This window comes from Lytechinus variegatus, chromosome 4 (assembly GCF_018143015.1).
Source record: "Lytechinus variegatus isolate NC3 chromosome 4, Lvar_3.0, whole genome shotgun sequence".
NCBI classification, from domain to species: domain Eukaryota; kingdom Metazoa; phylum Echinodermata; class Echinoidea; order Temnopleuroida; family Toxopneustidae; genus Lytechinus; species Lytechinus variegatus.
Window position 1 is genome coordinate 24,160,957 of NC_054743.1, and position 27,275 is coordinate 24,188,231.

Genomic DNA, 27,275 nt, shown 5'->3' on the forward strand with positions numbered 1-27,275 from the left:
AGTTGGTAAGAAATAGAAATAAATGAAATTAGAGAAAAGGAAGGCAGAAATGAAAATTTCTCTTCCCGAAAAGGCGCATAAAATCACGGAAACAACACAACTGCACGCAAGCTTGTACGTAGGCTTGAATGCATATTATATTTTGAAAATACAAGGAAAAAAAGAAGAAAAAAAGTCAACTGGGTGCATATAGTCTCCATGCGGTGTGTTTTTATTAATAGTATTTTCTTCATTCTACCGTAAAATGATTGACTTGGGATTTCATCAATCTCGAACAAAAGCAACGACTCCTCATCAATCCATAGTAAACGCATGATTGACCCCATGCATGGTAAACGCAATGCTTCGGCAAATACCAATATTTTCATTGAAATGGTCAATAAGGGAAAGGTAGAGGACGGAGAGAAAGATAGAGAGAGAGAGGGGGAGGCCCGGGGAGGGAGGGGGGAGGGGGTATATAAAAAGGGGGAGGGCCCGGGGGAGGGGATGTCCCGCTCTCCTTTTTTTCTGCAGGGCAGTAATTTCATAATGGCAGTATGGGTATGAGTGGCCCTCAAGATCTCCCACCTTCATGCCTTGCCAGCATTTCTCTAGCATTTTTTTTCAATAACCATCCCCCGTTATTAAGTCCCTCATTTCAGGCGTCGGCGAAAACCCCCATTTAATTCATGTAAAATTCAAGTTCCCAAGCACCTCCATTTGCAAAGGACCATCTACTTTTTGAGCCCCTCATTTTATTGCAACTAATTCATTTCCTAAGGGTACTGGTTTCATATTTGGGGCCGCACACCTACCCTTTCCAATTCTGAGCCCCCCCCCCCCACCGCGGAAGATGATAGAGACGAGAGCTAAACAGAGAGAGAAAAAGAGAGAGACACAAACAGCACTGTCAGAAAGTGAACGAAAGAGAGAGGGAGAGAGAGAGAGAGAGGGGGGGGGGGAGCGGTGAAGATAGATTGGCGGAATGAAGTAAAAAGGGAGATAATTTCCACGCACCATGTATTTTGTACAATTATGATCTGCTATTGTTTGAGACTTTAGGATTTAAAAATAGCTTTGTATAAGACAAGAAATATTTTGTTTTGTTCATATCAGTACCAGTATGAATCAAACAAAACTTTTGTTATGAAAAAAATGGATGTCAAATAAGTTTTGATATTCAAGGTTTAAATTATACGCCGATATTCTCCAAACCGTGGTAAGCCTCATACATAATATGGGCAGCGGTGTTTGATTTAAAGGGGAATCCAGCCTTGGTCATAATATGTTGTATTTGAAAGGAGAAAAATAATCAAAATAGAATGGTGAAAGTTTGCAAGAAATCGGACAAGCAATAAGAAAGTTATGGCTCTTTTAAAATTGAGATCTTTAAGACTTTCACCCTTTTTACACAGGATTTTCTTAGCCCCGGACTATCGCTAACCCCGTACTATCCTTAACCCTGTACTATTTTTCCCCCTTTTCACACATGCCAAATTGTTATTGCTAACCCCGGATAAGGAATGCTTGCTTTTCACACACGAAACTCGCTAACTCGATCTTAACCCCGTACTATCGCTCTTAGCCAAGGGCGCCGGAAGCGGGGGGGCAGGGGGGGCACTTGCCCCCCCAAAGAAAATTTCGGGGGGGCAAAACGAGATTTTGCCCCCCCAATGTGCCCCCCATAAAAGTAGAAAAATGATATTATTTAAAGACAAAAGTAAACGATGAAGGCACTTTTCTGCCTAAGAATTGTCATTTCTATTGTAAAAATGAAAAAATTTCGCCCCTGACGGGGCAATTCGGGGTAATTACACATTATAGTAAGCCTTGCGTCTTTTGACGAACATGTCCCTCTGTGAAACATATAAGCCCATTTTCCATCTTATTACAGTGTGATAACGTTTAACCTTTCAATGAATACATTTCAGACTAAAACCGAATGGCAAATTAAAAGTGGTTCACCAATGCTTTGTCGGCTAACAAACGCGCGGTCGCCCAGAAACGCTCAGACCGGGGTGGTGTTTCATCAATATTTTCGTCCGACAAGTTGTCAGATCTGTCAACTTTCCTGTATTTTCCTTGAAGCGCCATGAGCACCGAAAGGTGGACCTGTGCGCTATATAAGTAGCCACCATTATTATTATTATTCTGATTGGTTGAGAAGCATTGTTACCATAGTAACTGTCGGGTAAAACAGGACTTGTCGGATAAAACGTCCGAAAAGTCCTTTCATGAAACGCTCCCCGGGCCCGATATCACCAACGCGCGTGAACGCTAGTTACTCGAGCAACATATGGAATCTGAAAGTAGCTGTAAAACCGAAAAGTTTAAAGAGTTACAGAGGCTTGAGTAGTTGCTTATTGGATAAATGAAAAGATGCTAGCTTGAGTCGGCGAATGGAGTGCAGAGCAGGAGTACTCATCTATCAACTAATCAAGCCTCTTCAAGTCTTCAACCTTTTCTGGTTTACTGTCTTTATCAGGACTACGCTCATTTGAACAAAAAATTACTCGACTATCAACTGTCCACTTCCTCCTATCAATTTTACTTCTTCCTCTATCCACTTTTTCGAAAACTCCTCATGGAGTACCGTCAACCACATCCGCTATTGGAATGTAATTGTTTTCTTCTAAATAATGTTACATAATGTACATTATGAACTGCCGTAGTTTGTTAATTCATGATTATTTACAAATGAATATTTTCTGGAATTTGATATTCATCATTTCCTAGTTATGGTCACATTTTCCCCAGAAAGTATGTAAAGAAAAAACAAGATTTTGAAGGGGTCATCCAAAAGTGCTTCCCATCCATACAAAAACATGCCAAAGGAAACACATAAATCGAGTAATGGTTTAAATTTTCAGAAAAGTTTAAAATTGTTAGACAATAATTAAGCAGGTCATATTTCTTTGTCCTCCAGTTACAAAATATGAAACGTTTTGCCTATGCATGGATAATCAGGGACTCCAATGCTGAGGTCAGAAATGATTTGCATAAAATGGGGATTTAATTGCTTATCGACGTCTGCCACGTCAGAACAGTATGACATTTAGAATTTGAAAATACATTAATCAGAATGTATTTTGTTTCTGTTGTTACGCTTCTTCTGCTTAATACACTCCTTGAGAGTTATGATAATTGTGCTCTCTCGCTTCGTCCGTGTATGTAAATGTACATAAATAAATATTTCTGATAGGATATTGCATGAAAAATGTAATTTCTGGTATTTTGAATCGATATAAGCGTATATTACGTAATTTAATTGATCAGACACAAAAACACATTTTGCGCGTAGATTTCATAGGTTCTCATAAACTCTGAGTATAGTCTTTCGTAGTGAATTCTATGTTTAAATCTCATGAAATTTATTTTTGAATTCTATTAGAAATGCAACTTTTATACTCCATTTTTACACAAAATCATTACGGGGGGGGGGGGGGGGTCCAACCCCCTCTTCCGCTCGATCGCTTCGGTATCGCACGCTGTCAAATATATTGTGCCCCCTTCGGGATTTTGCCCCCCCAAAACTGAAAGTGTTCCGGCGCGCCTGCCTTTATCACCGCAATTGCTGGGATAACCCTGCTTTTTTGCAGGGCCAAATAATCCCGTACTAAAGGTGGGGTTAGCCCACTTTGCAAAAATGCTGTGTAAAAAGAAAGTGGGCTAAACTTAACCCCGTACTATACTGGTATAGTACGGGGTTAAGGAAATTTTAGCGTGTGTAAAAAGGGTATATGTAGATTGGCAACTGGGTAAGTAAATTATGACAACAGGCAAGGACAACTTTCCTAGAGGCCATGTAATTTATCATCAGTGTTTTGTGGTTTTCTCCCAAGTACCCATTCCCCTGGGGCTGTAATCTAAATATAGCCTAGGTAGTATATTGTTTTTGTTTTATGTCCTCATGAAAGAAAAATTTAATTTGAAGTAAAACTTTTGAAAAAAATGTAATTTTAGTCATTTTATGTATTGGAGTACATGGAAGAGTAGCCCTTGCCTTACATCACTTTGACATCACATTTGTTGCCAATTTGAAATCTCCATATGTATAATGATTACCAATATTCACAGCTTTTAAAAATTCATAAACTTCGTATTGTTTGTCCAATAATGTTCAAACTAACACCTATCAACTTGTCTGATTTTCCTTTTCCCTCTAAAAGCAAGTTTTTATTTCGGTTGGATTCCCCTTTAACTCTGTAGCTTTGTTAACCAACATTTTCAACCAACTTAATCAACTTCATGTTACAGGCCTAATGGAGACCTATGTATCAATCTAATTTAATTCACATTTATTTTTTTCATGAATAAAGTACAATACTGATGAAGGTTGTAGATGTGTGTTTAAAGGGATGGTCCAGGCTGGAGATATCAATATGTCAATAAATAGAGCAAAATTCTCGGAGCAAAATGCTGAAAATCTGATCAATATTGGATAACAAATCACGAAGTTATTGAATTTTAAAAATTTGCATTATTCCGGTGAAACGGTACTAATGTCTTCGTGAATATTCTTTAGGTGGGCTGATGATGTCATATCCCCACTTGTTCTTTTGTATTTTATTATATGAAATTATATTCATTCAAAAAATTTCTACCAAGAATTAAAACAATAGGATTGACAACTGATTAAGACCATGAGTTATTTATTGCCACAACTTATTTCATCATAATGGAGACACATCATTTACACATACAAAATTTCAAACAATTATGATTTCATGTTATAACATAAGAAAAAGGAAAGTGGGGATATGACATCATCAGCCCACCTAATGAATATTCATGACGATGTGCTGTTTACTCAAAATATTAATAAAATTTATAATTCAATATAACTTTGGTATTTGTTATCCGATTTTGAAAAATTTTCAGCATTTGCTCTATGAATTTTACTCTATTTATTTAGATATAAATATTTCTAACCCAGACCATCCCTTTAAGCACGCGATATAGTATTTTCGTGTAAATTCGCGGGTGCGCCGTGCATGCGTGCGTGTGTGTGTGCGTCTGCCATTAGCGTTAAGGAATTTTGAGGGGGTCAGATATGGCGGTTGGACATGTTGGAGCAAATTTTCTGAAAAGATGCGAGCGACCGAAGGGAGAGAGAACTTTCTTAATACAATTTTATTTTTGGATAGATGTTTACATAGTATTCTGAAAATAGTATATTACGCAACATTTATACGTAATTGCATGTCAGACCATGGTCAGACCCAAATTGCTCCAAAACGTAATATTACTAATATTACATTTACAAGGCGCTTACTACTGGTGTTTCTAAGCACACTGTGTTCTGTTTATGGTTTATACTGGGATTAAAAGAAAAGAAAGAAGAAAAAAATGTGGCAGGGGAAAATGACAAAGCTAATGCAACTATACTTCTAATCAGAAATCAAAATTTTGTGTACAAAGTCAATGTTAATTGATTTTTCTCACCTCATTAGTAAAGTCAAAGATATGATTATTTTACTTTCATCAGCTGAAAATAATTGATTTAGCATAATTATGCTTCAAAGGGTTCTGCTCTAATTTTGTCAAAAAAACTAAGAAAAAAAGTTTGAAAAAAAGAAATACCTAAAACAATAAAAATACATGAGAAATCCATTTTCAAACAAAGCAATTTTATTCTGTTTGTTATTAGCGATGGTGTAAAGAATATCATTACCAAAAATATCATTCTTGTGGCTTTTGTGAATTAGGTCAAAAAGTATGATTTACGTACAAATCAGCATAATTACTTTAACAAATCTTATTATTTCGGAAAAAATAACCATGCGGTCTTGTAGATCACATCCAACAGTAATATTATGCCAACTTTCACGACGTTCGCGAGATCGGCGGCCGAGATCTTAAGGGAGGTTGATTCAACCCCTCCCCCCTCCCCGGTCATATAACATCCCAAAAGGCCCGACCTGGTTAAGGGTTAATGAGTCCGACAGTTTTGCCACGTTTAAATCTTCGAGAAATCATCAGTTTGTTTTGACATTCATTTTGTATATGTACAGAACGCTCAACACTTCTACCTTTCCCCGTACTGCCCTATAACTGCCTGCAATGTATATTTGTATTTGATTATGACATAAAGTCAAAGACTGCCTTCTCGGTTAATTGCATGAAGTCTGAAATATTTTGCCTATAGATGTTTTTACTTGTTTTTGTACTTACATCGATGGAAATCTCATTTATCAGTACACCCACACTACTCGTGTACCCCCACTCCTTATTCTCCATACAAGTTACTTCACATGCGAGCAACCCTGTCGGTTAGCTTCGTGCACTGATTTTGGTTAACCTCTTTAACTGATACGCGCTCATATGCGACAGGAGCGTTGCCATCATTTTTTAAAGGATGTTTTTATTGCATTCTCTCAAATCAAAATACACATTCACTTTCCATGAACAAGTTGTACAAATTATTTGAAACATGATTATAAATTATACAATAAATCCATCATACAAAGTAACCATCGATAAGAACAAAAACGATGAAATTAATATTTTTCATATTAAAGGAAACTGATCAATAAAACTTCTGCCGGAAATGCATGTCCAATGATAAAAGTAGCACTTCCTTTATTCCAGGGAGTTGGGGGTGACTCCCGCGTCCCTGTTTATTCCACAATTTAAGGAATCATTGATTTTTTTTACGATAAACAAACACTCGACAAGTGCGGAAGTTTGATGAATTAAATTGATTAATTCATTTTTAATCCATGATACGAATAAGACTGAGTAGAATGAGTCGGTGTTTCGAGCCGGATCTACGAAATCATTTCATCTCAACTTGCGAATAAATAAGGTAGGACCACCTAGGATTTCACCCTTAACATTTTTTTTCGGGGTTTTCTGCCAAATAACCACTCAAAATTAAGGTTTTCAGGGCAGTTATTACTATTTAATGAAAAAAAAAATCGTTATCAAGTTGCTATATCATTATCATAGTTGTATAGAAATTTTATGTTATCGTAACTATCAAACTACTTTTAAAGCCGTAAAGAATTCATGCCATCGTCTCTTATTCAAAAGCGAGAGAGAAGTCATCTGTGTGATGTATAGGTCAATATAAATAAATCGATTTACACTTCACTGACTATGATGTTTCTGATGTCTCTTTCATTTTTAACACAAATACTGTTCCTAGCCATTTTTATTACATCACGACTGATATATTAAATTGATTTTAGTTTTTATATTTTTATATTCCTGTGAGTTCAGTTTGACTATTATCTTGTTTAAAAAATCTCTATCAACAGGCAACGCTGAAAAATGGCCTTCAAACACCGTACATCGTTTCCCTCAAAGTCGGTCTTGGCTTGTTTCATTTTTCCCTTGGTCTTCCAAAGCAAGTTGATGCTATCCTCAGGACTTCTTACAGGAAATACTGGTCACGGATGTCACCAAGACTTTGAACTAAGAAAAGCACACTGTAGCAACAAAGGCCTTGACTCTATTCCTCAAAATCTTGCCGAAGACATCGAAGAACTTGATTTGTCTGAAAACAATATTACTGTTCTCGAGAATATTTCGTTTGAAAGATACACTCGAATTTCAACATTGGATCTTTCGGCTAACGATATCAGAGTGATCGAACCGACTGCTTTCTGGCCTCTCAAGAATTTGACGACCTTGTTGATGATCCTGAACAGCAACCTAGTGCTTCCAGAGACAGGCTTATTCAGATGGACAAATGAAATGACCTTCCTGGACTTGACAGGATCGAACTTGAAGTCGATTCCAAATGACATCCTTAAATGGAACAAACACTTGGGACGGTTGGACTTGGGCTACAACCACCTCACTTTTATCAACATCAGTACTTGTGGTTCCTTAGAATATGCTGGGTTGTATGATAATCACTTTGAATATATCACGCGGGAATCTTTCATATTCAGCTGTCAAACTGATACCCTGGATCTTACTGGAAACCCTATCAAGTTAATTGATCCCGTTGCCGTAGCTGCGTTGCATACCCGCTCACTTTTGATTGGGGTCGCCCCCGAGAGCTATTCATGGACACCCGAAATGCTGATAAATCTAACCATGGGGATATCTCTTTCAACTACTAATGAGCTTCACATCCGTGATGTTGGTTTGGAGTTCGTCCCTAAAGGTGTCTTTTCGTCATTTCAACAAGTTTCATTCAATCTTCTCGACATTTCCTACAACAAACTAAATACCTTATACCCGTTTGTATTCTCAAATCTTACTTTGCTTAGTAAACTTGTTATCGAAAATAACAAATTAACGTCGATTGAACCATCTTTTTTTGACGGTATGCAGGAGCTAAGAGTGCTAAGATTAAACTTTAATTCGATACGAACTATAAATCCAAATAACCAAACATGGACAATCAATCTGGTGGAGTTGTATTTATCCACGAATTCACTAATGGAAATTTCTGAATTCGCTTTCCTCGGTTTACAAAATTTGACCATAATAGATTTCCGATGGAACTTACAACTTGCTGTTCTCCACATGACATCGTTTACGGGAGTAGATAACATTCAGGTTATCGATTTATCTGACTGCAGCATCACTCGTTTGGAGTTGTATACTCCAGCTCTGGTGTCATTTCGGATGAATAGGAACTCTCGCGGTATCTTCCCTCTTAGTCCTTTAGAACCCGGTGAGTCCTTTGAAAATGCCAAGAATCTCGTTTGGTTGGAGATACAAGACTCTGAAATTTGGTCTTCAAATCTGTGGCATTCATTCAGAGGTGTTTCTCTTTTCGGTGGTCTGTCTAACCTCACGACATTGGATATGAGTAATAATCCTGACATCGGCAAATCAGACCTTGCACCTGGAACATTCCTTCAGCTGTCTGCCTTACAGGAACTTGGTTTAAGCGGATGTGGTATCTCGAATCTGAATCCGCTTTTGTTTTCCGATTTGGTATCCCTTAAGAAGCTCGATCTGTCAGGGAATAACCTGATGCAGATTCGTTCCGGCTTATTTGCGAAGTTGGGGCAGGTACAAAGCATAAAACTTGATGGCAACATTCTGGCTCACCTTGATGAAAAAGCGTTCTCGAACAACCGAAATCTCGCGGCCCTTTCTCTGGCAAGAAACAAACTGACAGGTCTAAACGAGAGCACGTTCAAGCCAGTCTTTTCTACTCTGTCGGTGTTTGATCTTTCTCAAAACCCGCTAGTTTGCACATGCGATCTAGAGTGGTTGCTTGATTGGCTGAATGGTACAGGAAACCTTACTCTTGTTAACAAGGAACAGACCATATGTGCGCCTCCATCGCTCATGTCTCTTCGTGAGAGACCTGTGCTTGAGTTCAATGCTGCTGACATATGTCAACTCAACTACGCTATCTTCAGTTCTATTCCCATCGTCATCGCTTCTGTAATTGCTATCACCGTGTTTGTCTATCACAAACGATGGCAGCTGAAATACAAACTCTTCCTTCTAAAACTTGCAATAGTTGGTTATAGGGAAAGACTGGATGCTCGAGACCACATGGAATATGAGTTCGACGTAAATATCATCTTCTATGATGACGACGACGACGAGGGATGGATTCGCGAAAATTTGAAACCAACTATGGAAGAACAACTTCCACGGTTTCAAAGGAACGTCTTTGGTGACGCAGACCTTATTCTTGGTATGCATTACTTGGATGCTGTTGATTACGTAGTGACCAGGAGTTACAAGACCATCATTATTCTTAGTAGAGCCGCTGTTCGTGATCGCTGGTTTATGCTCAAGTTCCGTACGGCCATGGATCATGTGAGTGATACCCAGACTGAATTCGTTGTCGTCGTCTTCTTAGAAGACATCCCAGATGATGAATTACCTTTTCTGGTGAGGCTGTACCTCAATGACGGGAGACCCTACCTCCACTGGACACCTGACGTCAGAGGTCAAGAATATTTCTGGAATGAATTGGCAAAGAATCTCACTATCAATCTTCTGACCAATGACCTAATACCAAACGAATAGAATTGACTATTTGGCAGAATTTTGGACGGAGCCGATCGAGGTCTAACCGTATCTTAAGAAGAACTATCAGAGATTTAAGCCTTCAAAACTATGGAAGCAGGAGACCGTCAAAAACACGGATATACGTCGTGTCGTAATTCAATTTACTACACGACGTAAATAATTACGTAGTGTAGCAATTCGAATTACTACACGACGTAAATAATTACGTAGTGTAGTAATTCGAATTACTACACGACGTAATTCCGAATTACTGCCCAACGATTTAATGTCATGACGTTAAATGAATTAGTGTCGCTACATCAAATAATTAAGGTCGTGTAGTAATTCGAATTACTACACGACGTAAATAATTACGTAGTGTAGTAATTCCAATTACTACACTACCTAAATAATTACGTCGTGTAGTAAATAATTACTACGCGACGTAATTCCGAATTACTGCTCAACGATTTAACGTCATGACGTTAAATGAATTAGTGTAGTGACGTTAAATCAACCAATGAGACCGTTCGTTATATGAGCGCAATGCGACGAGCTGAGACTACAGAGTATTGTACAGGAACGTACCGGCAGGAAGTTAGTTGGATGTTCGACATTTGATATTCAAACTGTGAAGTTGGTTTGATATTCAGGTTCGATATTCAAACGCCTGTGAAGCTGGACCAATATTGCCACGGACCCGATCCGCATAGTACTGCCCCCCCAAAAAAAATGTTCTACAACCGAGAACAATATAGGAAATGATAAAAGGAAAGAAAGATGAAAGATACGTTATTTTATGCATACAATGTCAAAATCAATCTCAAAGTTAAAGGTGTTTTTTTTTCTCGCTGGCTCGAGACTTATTACGAAGCAATTTTTGCTGCATGCGCCATTGTGTGCCCCCTCTTTTTGTTCTTATCACGCATTGAGCTTCGCCCTAATGCTCGGGGCACAATCATAAAACATCCTGTTCATACAATGATATGATCCCTCCGTTCTCCCTTCTCTTTCTCTCCAGTTCACCCTCCTTTTCTTTCCAATCTCCCCCTTTCGCTTCTCTCTCTCCTATTATGTATTCTCTCTTTCCTTGTTTTTTTTTTTACTCTATCCATTGGCGGCACCAAGAGATTAGTCAGGAACGTGGTTCCCCATGCTTGAAATATTCCGTTTTGTTAATTTTAGCCCCCCCCCCCCGTTAATGTGCATGCGCCGGGTAATCGAGTCAAGTTCTACAAGTTAGGGTAGGTGGTTACCCCGGATAGACCGTCGGGATATTCCTGGGAGCCCCTTGGAAAAAAGTGAAAAAATGCGATAAATAGCCCTTTATTCCTTTAATTTTGTTAATTTGAGCCCCCTAAATGTGCATGCACCGGGTCAAACTAGTGTTTACATGGTTGCCCGAGTCGAGTTCTACAAGTTAAGATACGTGTTACACCGGCTAGGCCGTCGGGGTATCCCTGGGGGCCCCTCGAAAAAAAATTAAAAAAATAAAATTTCTTGCCCTATTATTCACTGACGTATGTCCCCTAAATGTCCTCGTACTTGGGCACGCCAGTGTTGTTGTGGTTGCCCCCCCGGGGGGGGGGCACTCGACCAAAAAAGTGGTGGGGGTGTCCCGCGGGCGAGACAAAAAACGGGGGCCTTGGAGCGGGCTTATTGTAAAAAGGAGGGTCCTCGGAACGACAAATGTTTGTAAACCGGGGGTCCTTGGAACGGATCGCCAGCGTGTGAGTGCGTATGCATCCCTATGGAACGGTCATGTGTGCATGATGCAGCTAGCGCGGCCTCCGCCGGGGAGCTCTGCGGCCGCTTTTCACCAAAATTGCGGCTCGTTCTATGCGATCGGAGCGGCGTAACGAAAAATATGCGAACCTTTGGAGCGGATTTCTCTCTTCTTTTTTTCTCGATAAGAAGAAAATGCTATGCCTTGGAGCGGCTTTTTTGGTTCTTTTTCTCAACAAGGCAAAAATGCTATGCCTTGGAACGGAAATTTGAGTGTGAAAATGGGGGTCCCCTCCGCGGCACATACCCACTATGCATTATATACTGAGTGCCCCCCCGGGGGTTGCCCGAGACGTGCTGCACCTGTAAAACCCCTTAGCTTTCAAAATCCCTGAATATATTTGAATATCGAATGTTGGTCCAGCTTCACAGGCGTTTGAATATCGAACCTGAATATCAAACCAACTTCACAGTTTGAATATCAAATGTCGAACATCCAACTAACTTCTTGCCGGTACGTTCCTGTACAATACTACTCTGTAGTCTCAGCTCTTCGCATTGCGCTCATATAACGAACGGTCTCATTGGTTGATTTAACGTCACTACACTAATTCATTTAACGTCATGACGTTAAATCGTTGAGCAGTAATTCGGAATTACGTCGCGTAGTAATTATTTACTACACGACGTAATTATTTAGGTAGTGTAGTAATTGGAATTACTACACTACGTAATTATTTACGTCGTGTAGTAATTCGAATTACTACACGACCTTAATTATTTGATGTAGCGACACTAATTCATTTAACGGCATGACATTAAATCGTTGGGCAGTAATTCGGAATTACGTCGTGTAGTAATTCGAATTACTACACTACGTAATTATTTACGTCGTGTAGTAATTCGAATTGCTACACTACGTAATTATTTACGTCGTGTAGTAAATTGAATTACGACACGACGTATATCCGTGTTTTTGACGGTCTCCTGCTTCCATACAAAACTAAGAACGGTGGAGATTTACACTACAGTACTATACCATGTATATTGCTTTATATTAGAGTATTTTCACACTATCCTTTTTTTAAACATGGTTTACCCATTTAATACTTCAAAGAAATGCAGGGACAGATTCATCACCTATTATTTTATTCTGGTGTCGAAATAATCGTAGTCGTTGTTCTGGACAAATCTTGCGTTGTTTTATTTTTTGAATTGTTTGATAATAACTTGATAATTTGTATAACATTTTTTTAAATGTGTTTGTATACATGTGCGGAAATGCGTCCCTTCTACTCAAAATAGTAGGAGGGACACAATATCAAATGTCCCCTACTATTTGTGGTCTTTTATGATGGTAAGAAATGAATAATTCAAAATCGAAATAAAACATGTATTTTAGGACGAGATGACCTTACTTTTGGGATGATAACCTTTTTTTTGCTTGTCAAATTTATTTTCGTCGAAATTACCTTGAATTCTGTTTCTGTTTGTGGTAACTCCCGTAACTCGGCAGGACAGCATTTTTTGCTGTAAACGCAAAGCTGGTATATAACCAATTACCTTGGAAACATTTTACGTCTAGGTTAATCAGTCATAGTGGCTGACGTAATAGACGACAGATATCACTCTTGGGCCTGTTTATCAAAGTAGAGACAATGGCAGAGTTGGGATTCGAACTCACAACCTTGCGATTATGAGTCCAATGCTCTAACCACTGGACCACACGAATTAGGGGTGATAACCTTTTTTTTTGCTTGTCAAATATTCCAGCCCCTAGTCCCCCTACCTTTTGTGAGAGATTTCCGCCCCTGTTTGTATATAAAGTTTAGATTCACCCGTTTGTTGCAGGGCCATGGAGAATAACAGGACAGAGATTGCTGATGTGATCTCAGTCGAATGAGATAAAAATGACTCCAATCCGACTAATGGTATGTTAATGAAAGTAACGTATTTTTTATCGGTCGTTGGTTTGACCGAAATAATTTATCATGCTTATACTGACAGAAGCATTATCGTGTTTTCCTGAAAAAACGTCGACAACAATATATTTCATTTAATTTCTGTTATTCATATTCTGATTTGTACCTACTTACTTTATAAATTTGTTTGAAATTAAGAAGAGTACACGCCCACACCCTCACATACACATGTGGCATCAGATTGAAAAGGAGGGCAAAATAAGCTAATGCTTTGTCTAAGAACAAATAAAGTTATTTCAGAATCATCACCAAGAGCAATACCGTCCTAATCAGACACTTCACGGTCGTCTTGTTAAAATCAAATCGATTGATGGGACGGTCATTAGAACTTTACCTCCTCAAACTAACCACCTCTTCTTTTACGCAAAGTTGTTTTCTTCAATCCAAAACGGCCTACATAGTTCGAAAGGCGTGGACACTCTAGAAGCTTGAGAGTTAACCGAACATTTTGAAACGGACAAAGAGGACAATATTTTTGCAGTTCCAGATCAAATCTGTTATGAGATAGATCAACTCTTATGACTGATCCGGCAAATTGTTTGGAAAGAGTGGTATATAAGTTTTATGATAGTTAGTATCTTCTGATAGAGAATATTAAAACTTCACTTAGAGACCTCAACACATTTTCTCTCTGACTTCCTTCAAGGATTTCTAACCCCGGCTGCGTCAGACCCAAAAGACGTAAAAAGATGGGAGCTGCTGCTAGTCTATTTTGCCTCGTCGATCTGGCGTTGCACAGTGGCTGCCGGGCCAACGATCAATTGGGCAAAGCAAATTTTCGGAGTATTTCATTTCATGTCTATTTCGAACAATAAAATTTTTATTTTCATTTTTTGTCATTTCATTCCATAAACGTAACATTTGAAAATGCATTTCCTTATCATACACCCGGATCAAACAGGAACAACTAACGCTGACAGGAAGAAAGGGAGGGAAGGTCATGCACTTTTTGAACATTCATAATGCAAAAAAAAAACTATGCCGGAAATTTAGTAACAGGTGTTTGCTACCGATATATAAATTTCATATAATTTCATATTTTTTTAAATTTCTTTTCTCGTTTTGTATATTGTATTTTTGTTACGGGCATATCCCGCCACAGGCTTTTTATTTTTTTTTATTACGCCTTCTTCTGTTAACAACTTGAAGTATCACGTGACTATTCTCATGATTTTGTTGGGGGGGGGGGGGGGTTGTCTCTTATTTTTCTACTCTTCGAGGTCCAATTAAGAAACTTTGCCTAATCAATTTCAGAAATGAATAATGATGCTGCATTCCCAAGACTACATTTCGTAGTTTGTGTTTAATTTTTGTTGATTTAGTGAGTGCAAACTTGGAAAGGATTTTCCGGACGTGGTTCTTGCGTATATAATGGCATGCCCAAGGGGGTGTGTAAGGGTGTGTGTGCGTGTGTTTGTGGGAGGGAGAATGTGTATGTTATAAGTGTGAATGAAGGAGGATGCGTGCAAATAGAATTAATGGGGAAACAGGGGCGTGGCTCGAAGTGATTTCGGGATGCCGTGGTGTAGTGGTTCTGACTCTCGCCTCGTAAACAGAGGGTCGTACGTTCGAATCCCATTGCGGTTTATAGCGTCCTTTGGCAAGGCGTTAATCCAAACTTTGCCACTCTCGACCCAGGTGCTAAATGTGTACTGAATTTACGACGGAATCTTTCAAGCGAGATGATTGAATATTTGATTTTTGTGAGACTTAATGATGTATTTTGTTTAAAACTTTCACTTTTCTCGTTTGCTACACGTAGATCTACATAATTTACGATTCCACAAAGGCATATAAAAGCTTGGATCAGAATCACACAGCACGATCTCAGAAAGCAAACAAATTTGATGAGGGTCAATAATGACGGAAATATAATTAAGTTCCACTGTTATGAGTAGGATATTTCCCTCACTTGCTTCGCTCCCTCGTAAAATCTAAGACAGCATTGTTTCAGATATTAAACAATTGCATGCATTTTAAATGTCAGGTGAGAAAAAGAGAACATATTTTAATGATAAATAACTGACGTTCACAGTGACTATTACCAAAATTATCATTATCTGTGATGTTGGTTAATTATTTAAAATAAAAAAAAATATCGACATCCCCCTTCTTTCATACTAGGGATGTGTGATATCATAATATATGTACATGTAGCTAGCTGGTTTGCTCTGACCTCATGATCTAAGCAACCCCAACACTATTCGTATACTAGTGTAATTATTGTTGACCAGTTGGTCAAGTAACGTGGAGGAGCTTTGGAGGTGTAGTGGTTGTGACTCTTGCCGTATAAACAGAGGGTCGTGTGTTCGAATCCCACCGCGGTCTAGTGTCCTTTAGCAAGGCGTTAATCCGCACTTTGCCACTCTCGACCCAGGTGCTAAATGGGTGCCCGGTAGGATGTGAAAGTCATTGTCACTTGTCAAGTACCGTGTGCGCCTCATCGGTGACTGACTGGAATACTCCCCAGGGAGTGGAGGATGTGCACACATTGTACGCGGGAAGGTAAGATTGATTGAATCCGATGACCGGGGTAATCTGTAAAGCGCGTAGACCCGTCCTTCAGATTAAGCGCTATATAAAAGCGGGTTATTATCATTATGATTCGGATCACTTCGATCACAAAATGGAATCACAGCAATTATTTTTCTCTGACCCGAAATAAATATGTTGTCTCATCAGTCATGTCAGTTGCAGAATGTGTAATGCGTTTGACCAAAAAGAAACTTCTGTGCGTAGATACAAACTATGATTATCTTTAGCTTTTTTGCTTTCTTCACTTTCTGGAATATATGATGTTATAAAATAAGTGGAGCAATAAAAAAAATGTTCACAAGTTTATAATGATCGATCGAATCATGAATTGTTTGAAAATCGATATTTTGCGTGTGACTGTGCGGATTCTAGAATACTGCATTTTTTTAAATCAAATATGACAATAATGAAACAAGGACCTTTTTAATCAAATTACGATGGTTAAAAAAAATTAAAGGAATAAGACTTGTGTCATATTTGAGCGAGGAAAATATGATAAGTCATATTTTTGTAATAAAATACAAAAGAAATCATGAAACTGTGACTTAATCGACTCATTTGCATATCCTCACTACTTTGCACAGAACTGTTTGGGAAAATGATTAAGAAAATGTCTAATTTCGATGTAAAACATCTCAGGTTTTCTTTTATTACAGTCACTGTTTATAGCCTTTAGGCCTATCAATTGCTTATGGTCATTGAACCAAAAGTAATTTCTTTTCTGTGCATACAATGCAATACTTAAAGTTATATGTGATCATTTTGTATTATAAGTGTTGCTATGCATTTTGGAAATAAATACATGCTAATACACCATCCATGCTATTTGTTCAATGCATGGGCCGCATGCTTGACAGCTCTCGTCATAACATAATGAATGACGTCACAACGAGACGCGACCCTGACGATTGCAAACACGGGTGGGTTTTCCCCGGGTACAAACTGCTATTTACTCAATTACGATTTTTCTCAGGTAATAATAAAGATGATATGTATATCTTTGCTGCACATCCATCTGATTCGTTCCTTGATCTTACATTTCTGTATTGATATCGGAGAATTTGCAGGCAATTGTTTGATCACAATCTGTAAAAAATCATATCGTCTATTATTTTCGTTTATGAGTTTAGACTAAATACATGTAGTGACACGAGCGGATTTCATTCTGAGATCATTATTCCCGATATTTGAAGTGAATGCTATCATCCTTACATACCCTTTACCTGGAAGTATAACGATTGCACACCGAATTGATTTTAACATCACCAACGTTGCGGTAGGTATACATATATAGAATCCGTTTTAACAATAAATTGAAATTTCTCAATGATTAATATTTGCTACAAGTGCATTTCGTAGCACATTTTATTGTTCTAGTTATTTTCATATTAATCATTGTTATCACCACCAGCAGCATTCATCATCAGCATCGCCATTATCATCGCCTTTATCAACATCATCGTTGACATAATCATTATTACTATTATCTTCATCACCGTCATCACTTTCATCATCACCGTAACCTTCATCTTCATTCCTCATCAACATTATCATCATCAACTTTATCTTCATCATCATCATCATCATCATCGTCCTATTTTATTAAAATATAGTTGATGCATTTTTTGTAAACTACACAATAAACAAGATAAACGTTACGTTGTTGCTACGGTAAATTTGGATAAGCTCAATGGGAAATTTATAAAATAAACCCTATACAAAAGTAATTATCAAAATCTGCTAGAGCCCTTTCAAAATGTTGACCAGTCAGGTCTGACCTAGTATGATCGCATTTACGAATGTTTTCATAAATAGCTGTGCAGTCTGTGAATTGAATTTTAATCCTGGATTATCCTGCATTTCATGACTGTTTTGCGAATATTAATTTTCTCCAAGATGGAAGAGGCGCTTTACGATCTGACGGGGTTAAAGACCTTGGAGGAGATCCCCTCACTCATGACACTTGGACAAGGATTCATCAGTGAATGCAGGAGTTTCCAGAGTGAGAAAGGAAAATTCTTTGTCAAGATGAACACTAAAAGTCAGGTAGGCCTTTCACAAAGATTTTACTTTGAGTTGTGCTCAAGATCGAAAAGCCAAGGCAATTGCCGAGGTCCAAGTGTTTGCCGCCAGGAAACCAAAAGGACTAGACGTCCGAGGTTAGATCTAGGGTTCCATGACATTTGCTCCGGCGACAATTGCTCCTCTGTAAATTCCATACACTAAAGGAATGATCAACTTTATCCCTGGATCATAGGCGGAACCGGGGGGCGGGATGAAAAAAGGGAAAAAGAAAAAGGAGGGGAAAAAGAGGAGGAAAAAAAAAACGAAAATAAGAGGAGGAAGACGAGAGAATAAAACAAAGTGAGGGGAAGACTTGGAAATAAATACAATTCATGGCACTAAATAAAATTTTCGCTCGCGCTTTGCGCTCGCATTGCATATTCGATCAGATACATACATTATCTTGCTCAATTATAGGCTGATATGGAGCTTAATTTATAAAGTTTTGAAGTCAAAATACAAAACATATTTCAGGTCGAACATCGAAATTTCAGTATTTTGTTTGATTTACAAATTGATTTTAAAAAAGTGCTCTTTAAAATGTCCGTTGTATTGTATCATCATTTTCAGCTCGCGCTGCCGCGGCGCGCTTGCATTATTTGATTTGTCAAGTACCTATTGGTGCATTTAAAAAAATGTAATTTCACATAACAAAGGTAACTTGGGTGAGATGACATTTATTAATTGATGTTACGCTATTTCAAAATGTGCCTGTTGTATCATTTAAAGAACTACAGCAAATGGTGGAAGTCATGTTTGTTATGTGACCATGGGTTAAATCATAGCCAATTACTTCAATGTAATAAGAGCTTTGTTAATTGTAAATTAACGCAACCTGCATCGTGTCGCCTGGACTCCGTAACACAAAGTTTTGCGATGAATAAAAAATATGAAAGAACGCTTCTGATTGGTTCTAACTCAATATTTTGCGACAAATGCGCGTGTAACATTGATCTTGATTAGCCAATTCATTTAGCGATTGATCGCTAATCTTTGTGTACGGAGCCATGGTCTATGCCAGGAGATGCAGAAACGGGGGAGGGGGCTGCATGGATGGGCTTCAGCCCCCACCTTTTCCCCAAAACAGCGTACAAAATCGTCAAAACTACCATCTGACTGTGATTTTTTCCATGGTCAGCCCCCGACTTTTGGCTAAATCCCCCCCACACACTTTTAAAACCGTTCCGCTGCCCTGTACTCAGTGGTCCCTTTAACATAGTTAAATATAGATTGGTGTACTTGGCAAGCGTGCACAACTTTTTTCTTTTGAAAAATTAACAATTAATGGAGTACTTAACTAATCGAATAAAATGAAAGATCATTTGCAAAAAGCTGCTCGAGAGCAACCTAAGAAATGTGTTATAGTCATCAATCTTCTCATAATGTAGGCAAGGACAATGTTTGAAGGCGAAAAGGCCGGCTTGAGCGCCATCTTAGCCACTGGATTGGTCCGCTGCCCGAGACCTATCGAGATCTACGACCTCAAGGATGGTCCAGGATCGATCTTTGTCATGGAGTATATGGAATTGAGAGATCTTGATCGGTATGCTGCCACGTTGGGTGAAGCTATTGCAAGGTAATATAATCAGACATAAGAGTATAGGGGTGTAAACGAATATCTTGGCATATATTAATGGGCATCAATTTACCTCTCTTTTTATTGTTAAATATTTATTATCAAAGAAAAAACAACGCTGAATTTCTGACATCCATTATTATTCAATTTCTATTACCTGTTATACCTGTTCTAATCAAACCGTCGTTAATTAATCCCGAACATTCAGGGGTTACTGATCTATATTGACGACGCTTCGTCACAATTTTTGTGCATATCACATTTATTTAATATAAAACAAAGGGAAGTAATATGCAATGAAAATCAGGTTACATTCTTCAAAGAATAACGTACCGGACTGATGATTGAAAAAAAATGAATTACTGATAAACAATATGACAAGAAAATTTACATGAAACGATTATACATTGGTGATTGCAGAAAAGAAAATGGAAATAGATCAAGCACACGCTTCCTGAAATGAAGAGAGTGGATAGGGAGATAGAAAGAATGAACTTGAAGAAAAGATGGAGGAGGAAGAAACGTGTGACAAGCAAGAAGAAGAGAAAGAAGACGAAGAATAAGAATGAGAAAAAAGGGGAAGAAAATGGAGAAGCAGGAGGAGAAGAAGAAGAATAGAAAACGGAGAAAACGAAGGGAGTGGAATAGAAAGTTTCGTAAATAAGATAATATTGCACTATAGGCATTTAATTGAAAAAATTGAAATGAAAAAAAAATCTTTATGTTATTGCCATTTATATACTTTTTCCATCACAGTATATTCTCCAGGTTAACTTTGATGTTTTCTTTTCTCATAAATTTTGTCCGATACTTCGATCTGGCGTCCTCAAAATTGTTGACTCATTACGCCTGAATTTATTCACATTTTATGCAACAAATCAGGTTACATCTCCACAACAGTCGTCTGAAGACGAAAGAGGAAAAGCACGAAGGCAGGATCGGTGGGGTCCCGGTTTCGCGTCCTACATACATGCAGGATGTAAATGGGGAAGATGTCGAGGAGGAAACCCAGCGATCTGTCTCTCAGTTTGGATTCCATACCACAACTTGCGGAGGATATCAACCTTTAGATAACACATGGTCGGATGATTGGATGGTAAGATTGTCCGTCTTAAATTTGTAACACGCGAACATTTTTCATAGCATTGTGCAAGATTAGGTAAGCTCATCTGGCATGTCGGGAGAAAAATGTAATAGTCCAAAACTTGGAGAAAGTTATCTATAAATATCTTTAGTCGCAAACCATCCGTGTGCAGTTTGAACGAATATCATGAAGACGTTAATGCAAGAAGTATGTGTACTTTGACTGCATATCAAGGGTATGGCTAGACAACGCATTCCGGTCCCCCTCCCAAGACAATGAGGCAGGGGCGTCGATCCATTTTTCAGATTGGGGGGGGGGGGCAAAATCATGAATCAATTTTCCAAAGGCGCTCGATCACACAACACAAACAAACTCTAACAAACATATGCCTATATATATGTGTATATATATATACACACACACACACACACACACACACATATATATATATCGAGAAACATATCTCTCCAGCAGATTAATGCGAGCGCGAAGCGCGAGCTGAAAATTTTGATATTTCGATCTGAAAAAAATGGAGATATATATATCCAACAAAAGATTATTGCAAATCGAAGAGGTTTAGAACTGAAAACGGAACTATATTCACCTATCATGGAAAGTATGGGTTTTTGTTACAGAAATGATGCGAGCGCGAAGCGCGAGCTGAAATTTTTTAATATTCCAATCTGAAAAGTGGACATTTGGAGCACGATTTTAGACGAAGAAGGACTTGTGTATCTCAATCTCGCTTGCCGATTTCTGTGTAACATTACAATCTTATCTTATTTTTAGCACATGCGGAATTATGGGGGGGGGGGGCAAAACGATATGTTTGCCCCCCCAATATTTTCATTGGTGGGACGATCGCCCCCCTGCCCCCCCCCCCATAATCGACGCCTCTGCAATGAGGCAAACGCTTGAAATCATCACGCCTGCTTTGATTAAATCAGGAATAAGATCTGGGATATAGGAAACTTACGAGAATGAAACTAATAATTACCCCAAAAGAGCAATACTTCATTTTTAAAGAACAAACCAATGTCGTCGCCTCCGAACCCCACACCTGTTTCATATCAACACCTTCTCATGTTCTTTTCTCGACATTTCTATCCTTCGCAAATTTGAACAGAACTTGATTCGAACTGTGAAGCATGCCAACAGTTGTGAAGGATATCGATGAAAGAATGTGGTTTTCTAGGATGCAGGGGATTGCCTAGTCCTAGAAGGACGTTTTTGAAGTCATCCTATGCTCTATGTTTGAGCCAGGAGATCCACCCCGCCCCGACATACCACAGGGATAATATTTATCACCCTTACTTTTCAGATAAACCCAGTATCACAGGCTGCGGATTTGGGGAATGAATTCGCTTCACTCCCCACTTTTTTTCTGCCAACATGTACAAAGACCTGAAAATATCCATCTCATTGTGATTCTTTGCGCACATTTAGCTCCCCGGCCTTTGCAATTTCAAAAAAATCGGCGGCCCCTCAGTACTATACCAGAGGGAACTGCCGACGTTACAATCCTACCAACATTGTAAAAAAATATTGGGTAAAATTTTAACCAGCACGAGGGTATATGTGTCCAACCAATGTGGGGGCAGTATTTTACCCAATGCGGGAAGTATATTTCCCAGTAAGGTTAAAAAATAAGCAGCGATTACTTTAGAAGGGGCAAATTTTTTATCACACTGGATAAATTAAAATGCCCAAAAGAAATACCCAATGTTGGCTGGACACATAATCACCCGCATGGAGCATTTTTACCCAATATTTTTTAGGGTGAATGTCGAACAAGGTGCAAAGCATAAACACAAATGTATGTCCAATAGTGATACCAGGAAAGCAAATACATAGGAATAACTTGAGTGTGATATATTTATACCATCAGAATTTCTACGTCCGCCAAAGACTAAAGCCTAAAGTAGACAACATTGAACGAAAGTATGGGGACCGCACACTCATCGAGCTGTGGCCGCGTCTTCTAGCGGTTATACCGAGGTTGTACCGCGGTATTGACAGCATCGTCCCTGCCTTACTTCATGGTGACCTCCACGGGGGTAACGTCGCAGAGACAACGACGGGGCCAGGTGGGTTACTTCGAAATGCTCATTAAGTTAATGAGTTCATGCAACTTTATTTCCACATTCGTACATGAAAGATGTCAAAGACATCTCAACATCACAAAAACATCAGAATAAAAAGCATAGTACAAAATATCTATTCTTCTTTATATCGTTATTTTACTTTCTCTCTGCTCCACCCCTTAACACATTTATATTTGTTTCAATATATTTACACCACAAGGTAGCACACGATTTATACCCGGGGGGGGGGCACTTACATTGACGAGTGGATACCATGCGCGACCAAAAAAAAAACGTAAAAAGGATGTCTTTTTCAAGATAGGACACGTTACGTACGTAACGTGATAAGGGTGTCAAGAACACAAAAATAATGGGAAAAAGGGTATCTATTTCGCTAGGAAAGCTATACGTGTTTAGGGTCAAATTTGCGGGGATGATAAAACAAGATTCAAATGTTTTATGAAGGATGTCCTTTTGCCCCAACACTATATGTGTTTAGAGTCTGATTTGCGCCAGGTGCGGTGTTGAAGGTGGGGCCGTACTAATTAAACCAAATGGTGTGTAAAGGTAAAGCCGACGACCGACGGACCCGTGCGACATATATATCACTGTACTTGTTTCGGGGTCCTTTTCAGTGAATACTTGCCAAGAGAATCGTTTTGTTTCCAATACTTGTTAAGGGTAGGGTTTCAGACGCCAATACTTGTTAAGGGGCGTATTGTCAGAATATGGAAAATACGTGTTTAGGGTGCTTTTCGAGACCCAATGGTCGCGCATGGTATCCACTCGTCAATGGAAGTGCCCCCGGGGGATTTATAATAGTCCTGAGCAGCTGGGGGGGGGGCGTTAAAACCATCTACCCTCTTGATGATTTCCTCCCCAAACATTGCCAATAGTGAACTATGACCTAAATTCTACAAAATAAACATGTCATACAGAATAACAGTTCTATTATTTTACTCCCTCTCGCTTTATCTTGTAATATCCATGCATTCCTACCAACGGAAAATGATACGCATACGAACGTGCCAAAATAAACCACTTGTGACTTTTTTTATGCTTAGCATGCTTGTCCTGATGTAACTTCCACCCCTCATCCCTATCCCCTTCTTCATGCACTTTTTTCTGTTTCCTTGTCTCGATCTCCTTATTTTGTAGTGACATATGATCCTGCTTGTTTCTACGGGCATCACGAGTTGGATCTTGCTGAGACGCGAGACTTTGTCGACTTCAACCAAGATTTCTACCCAGCCTATTACCGATTGGTTCCCAAAGCAGAGGGTTTCGACGAGAGGGAAAAACTCTATAAAATATTCCATTACCTCAACAACTGGTAAGAAAAGGACACAGGTTTGACATATAGAATGTTCTTTTTCTACGTTAATACATAGTTCCCTCTTTCATGAATCGCCCCACACGGAGATCTTAATCGTGTAACTATCTTAGTGATAGTGTCAGATCGTATCAGATCAGTCGTGACAATCATACCAGGGGCGGATCCAGGATTTTGAAATAGGGGGGGCGGCGCCAGCGGCGAGGGAGCGAAGCGACCGAGCGGGGGGAGGGTGTGGGAGGGGGGATACCCCCCTCCCACGGCAAGGACTTTTTCAAAAAATCATGTCCAAAAGTCGTATTTTGAGAGCACCTTTAGAAGAAAAATGCACACTTAAATCACTGTAACTTCATGAATAAAAGACACATACTGACTCATTTAGGAGCTGGTTTCCAGTCACACACCGTATAAGCGGTCATTCAAAACATACATTTGGCAAAGGCTCTTCACTTGCTTGCATCGTGTGATTGAAACGTCAAATTTAAATGATACGAAACTGAGACTTGTAATCGATAAGTTCCGAATAATCCATTCTGTTTATTGTCATTTGTGTATTTACATTGTGTGTTTCAAACGAGAATTGTTTAGTCGTATGGCAACATGCATAAAATTTGGTTCTTTTTTCCCCAAAATGCACAGTTTGCTCCTTGATAATTCGTTGGAATGATTGCTTCGGCGAAACTTAGTTGGGGCGCCCTGGATAATATGCCTCTGAATCTACCAGAAAGTGTAAAAGTTAGTTTACATTAAATACAAATAATTATGTCTGACCTATACATTTCAGTGAAAACGTACATGACCAAGGCAGAATGATAATGCTGCGCACGTGGCGCCCGATATAGGGCTTCATCTTTGAGTGAAGAATAATCTCGGGGATAGACATTATCATTCGCATCGTTGACACTTTCTCTCGCGATCTGTTACTTACAATTTACATGTATTTGCCATAAAGACGGACAAACGCATGTTACAAAAACACAAAATTTCGGGAAAAAATGATATCCAATCCAACATCTTCACACTGGTCACTGCACTGCAACTCCCGATTACAAGTGGTGCAACTTTCCAACCAATCGACTTGCGCGCCCTGGAATTCTGGAATTTACATATTGCAATACAGTATGACAGAGGTGCATTTGTGCGAACACAAAGGCCATGAGCGTAAGTTAAAATATAGTTTTGACTAGATCTAGCCCTTGAAATTGACTACATTGTACCAATCCAGTAAATATAACCATAAAAAAAAAATTCGGCGAAAATAGGGGGGGGGGGGGGGGGGCGCGCCCGGGGCGCCCCCCTCTGGATCCGCCACTGCATACTGATTACAAAAAAATAAGAATGGTTCGAAAATTCTCGCTATTAGTTATACGGAAGGTAAATCGTGGTATTTGCAACGGATCGCACGATAGTAGTAACAAAGCATTAATAGTTATGCACAGTGAAAAATAAAATAAACAAATTAAAGCTACTTTCATTGAAACGGTTAAATTATAGGGATTTGGCCAACTCTATCCACCCAAACGCAATGGCACAAAGAGACAAATCATTTTGGGGAGGCATTCTTAGCATATGGGGCAAATTTTTGAAATAATTGGCAAGCAAGTGAAAACGTTGACCTTTTAAAAATGAAAATTGAATTTGGTGATAGTTTTATACATTACATTAGAAATATATTTCACGCCTTTCCGTTCCTTTTCTTCCTCCTTTTTTTCTTCTTCTTGATCTTAAACCTTTTTTTTGGGGGGGGGAGGGAGAGGGCAAGTGCCCAAAGCCCCCCCCCCCTACATCTATTCACCAGTGTTCAATTCTATCCTACAGGGGCGTCGATCCATTTTTCAGATCGGGGGGGGGGGGCAAAATCATAAATCAATTTTCCAAAAAGGCGCTCGATCACACACAAAAAAACAAACACACACACATATGCCGATATATATATATATATATATATATATATATACATATCTCACCAGCAGATTAATGCGAGCGCGAAGCGCGAGCTGAAAATTTTGATATTTTGATCTGAAAAAAAAATTAGTTTAATGGACGTTTTAATAAAGAACAAGATATATATATATCCAACAAAAGATTATTGCAAATCGAAGTAGTTCTTTTGAGGTTTAGAACTGAAAACGGGACCATATTCTCCTATTTAATCATAGAAAGTATGGGCTTTTGTTACTGAAATGATGCGAGCGCGAAGCGCGAGCTGAAATTTTTTGATATTCCAATCTGAAAAGTGGACATTTTGAGCACGATTTGAGCACGATTTTAGACGAAGAACGAGTTGTGTATCTCAATCTCGCTTGCTGATTTCTGTGTGACATTACAATCTCATTTTATTTTTAGCACATGCGGATTTATTGGGGGGGCAAAACGATATGTTTGCCCCCCAATAATTTCATTGGTGGGGCGACCGCCACCCCCCCTGCCCCCCAATAATCGACGCCTCTGCTATTCTAGCTAACCCATGTTCAATATTTTGCTAAACTTTTCTAATATTTCACTCTCTTATTTTTTCTTTTCGCCTATTTCAGGAGTCACTTTGGACCCAAGTATAAAGACAAAGTAATAACGCTCATCGGCGAGCTGGTGGAAAAGTGACCATGTACTGCTTTATATGTATATTCTACATATAGAATACTGATATGCAAATTATACAGTCTAATTTGAAACATGGTATTGCATTTTGATATATCTCATTGTGAATATTATATCATATATATCATATCAATGTACAGTAGATATTCTATGTTTTTTCCCAATCGTCTTGAAGTATTCAATTGTATGTGCAATTGTGTATTTAATTGTGTCATTTTCATTTTTATGCTTTCAATAATCTAACTGTCATGGTTGCAGTGAATAAATAATAATATCCTGTATATCTATACTATTCTATCATAGTTGGATAATTCTTCAAAATCTATTTTTTTTCATCGTGGAGTTTATTTATTTTTTTACTAAACTATGAACCTAT

At 38.7% G+C, this 27,275-nt stretch overlaps 2 protein-coding genes across 3 annotated transcripts; both read left to right on the plus strand.

The window, feature by feature from the left end:
• The first annotated feature begins 7,086 nt into the window (after positions 1 to 7,086).
• On the plus strand, positions 7,087 to 10,010 carry LOC121412613 (slit homolog 3 protein-like). Its single transcript, XM_041605391.1, has one exon. The coding sequence runs from the start codon at positions 7,255 to 7,257 to the stop codon at positions 9,934 to 9,936; it is 2,682 nt and encodes an 893-aa protein (XP_041461325.1). The 5' UTR covers positions 7,087 to 7,254; the 3' UTR covers positions 9,937 to 10,010.
• Positions 10,011 to 17,322: 7,312 nt separating this feature from the next.
• LOC121412614 (ketosamine-3-kinase-like) lies at positions 17,323 to 27,041 on the plus strand. 2 transcript variants are annotated; one of them, XM_041605394.1, is made up of 7 exons: positions 17,323 to 17,436; positions 18,057 to 18,206; positions 19,613 to 19,800; positions 20,683 to 20,896; positions 22,773 to 22,971; positions 24,127 to 24,301; positions 26,836 to 27,041. In XM_041605394.1, exons 2-7 carry the CDS (start codon positions 18,057 to 18,059, stop codon positions 26,900 to 26,902), a joined length of 993 nt encoding a protein of 330 aa, XP_041461328.1. In that variant the 5' UTR covers positions 17,323 to 17,436; the 3' UTR covers positions 26,903 to 27,041. The 2 variants fall into 2 exon arrangements, with proteins under 2 accessions (XP_041461328.1, XP_041461327.1); XM_041605393.1 differs by lacking the exon at positions 17,323 to 17,436 and having other exon boundaries at positions 17,881 to 18,206.
• The last annotated feature ends 234 nt before the right edge of the window (positions 27,042 to 27,275 follow it).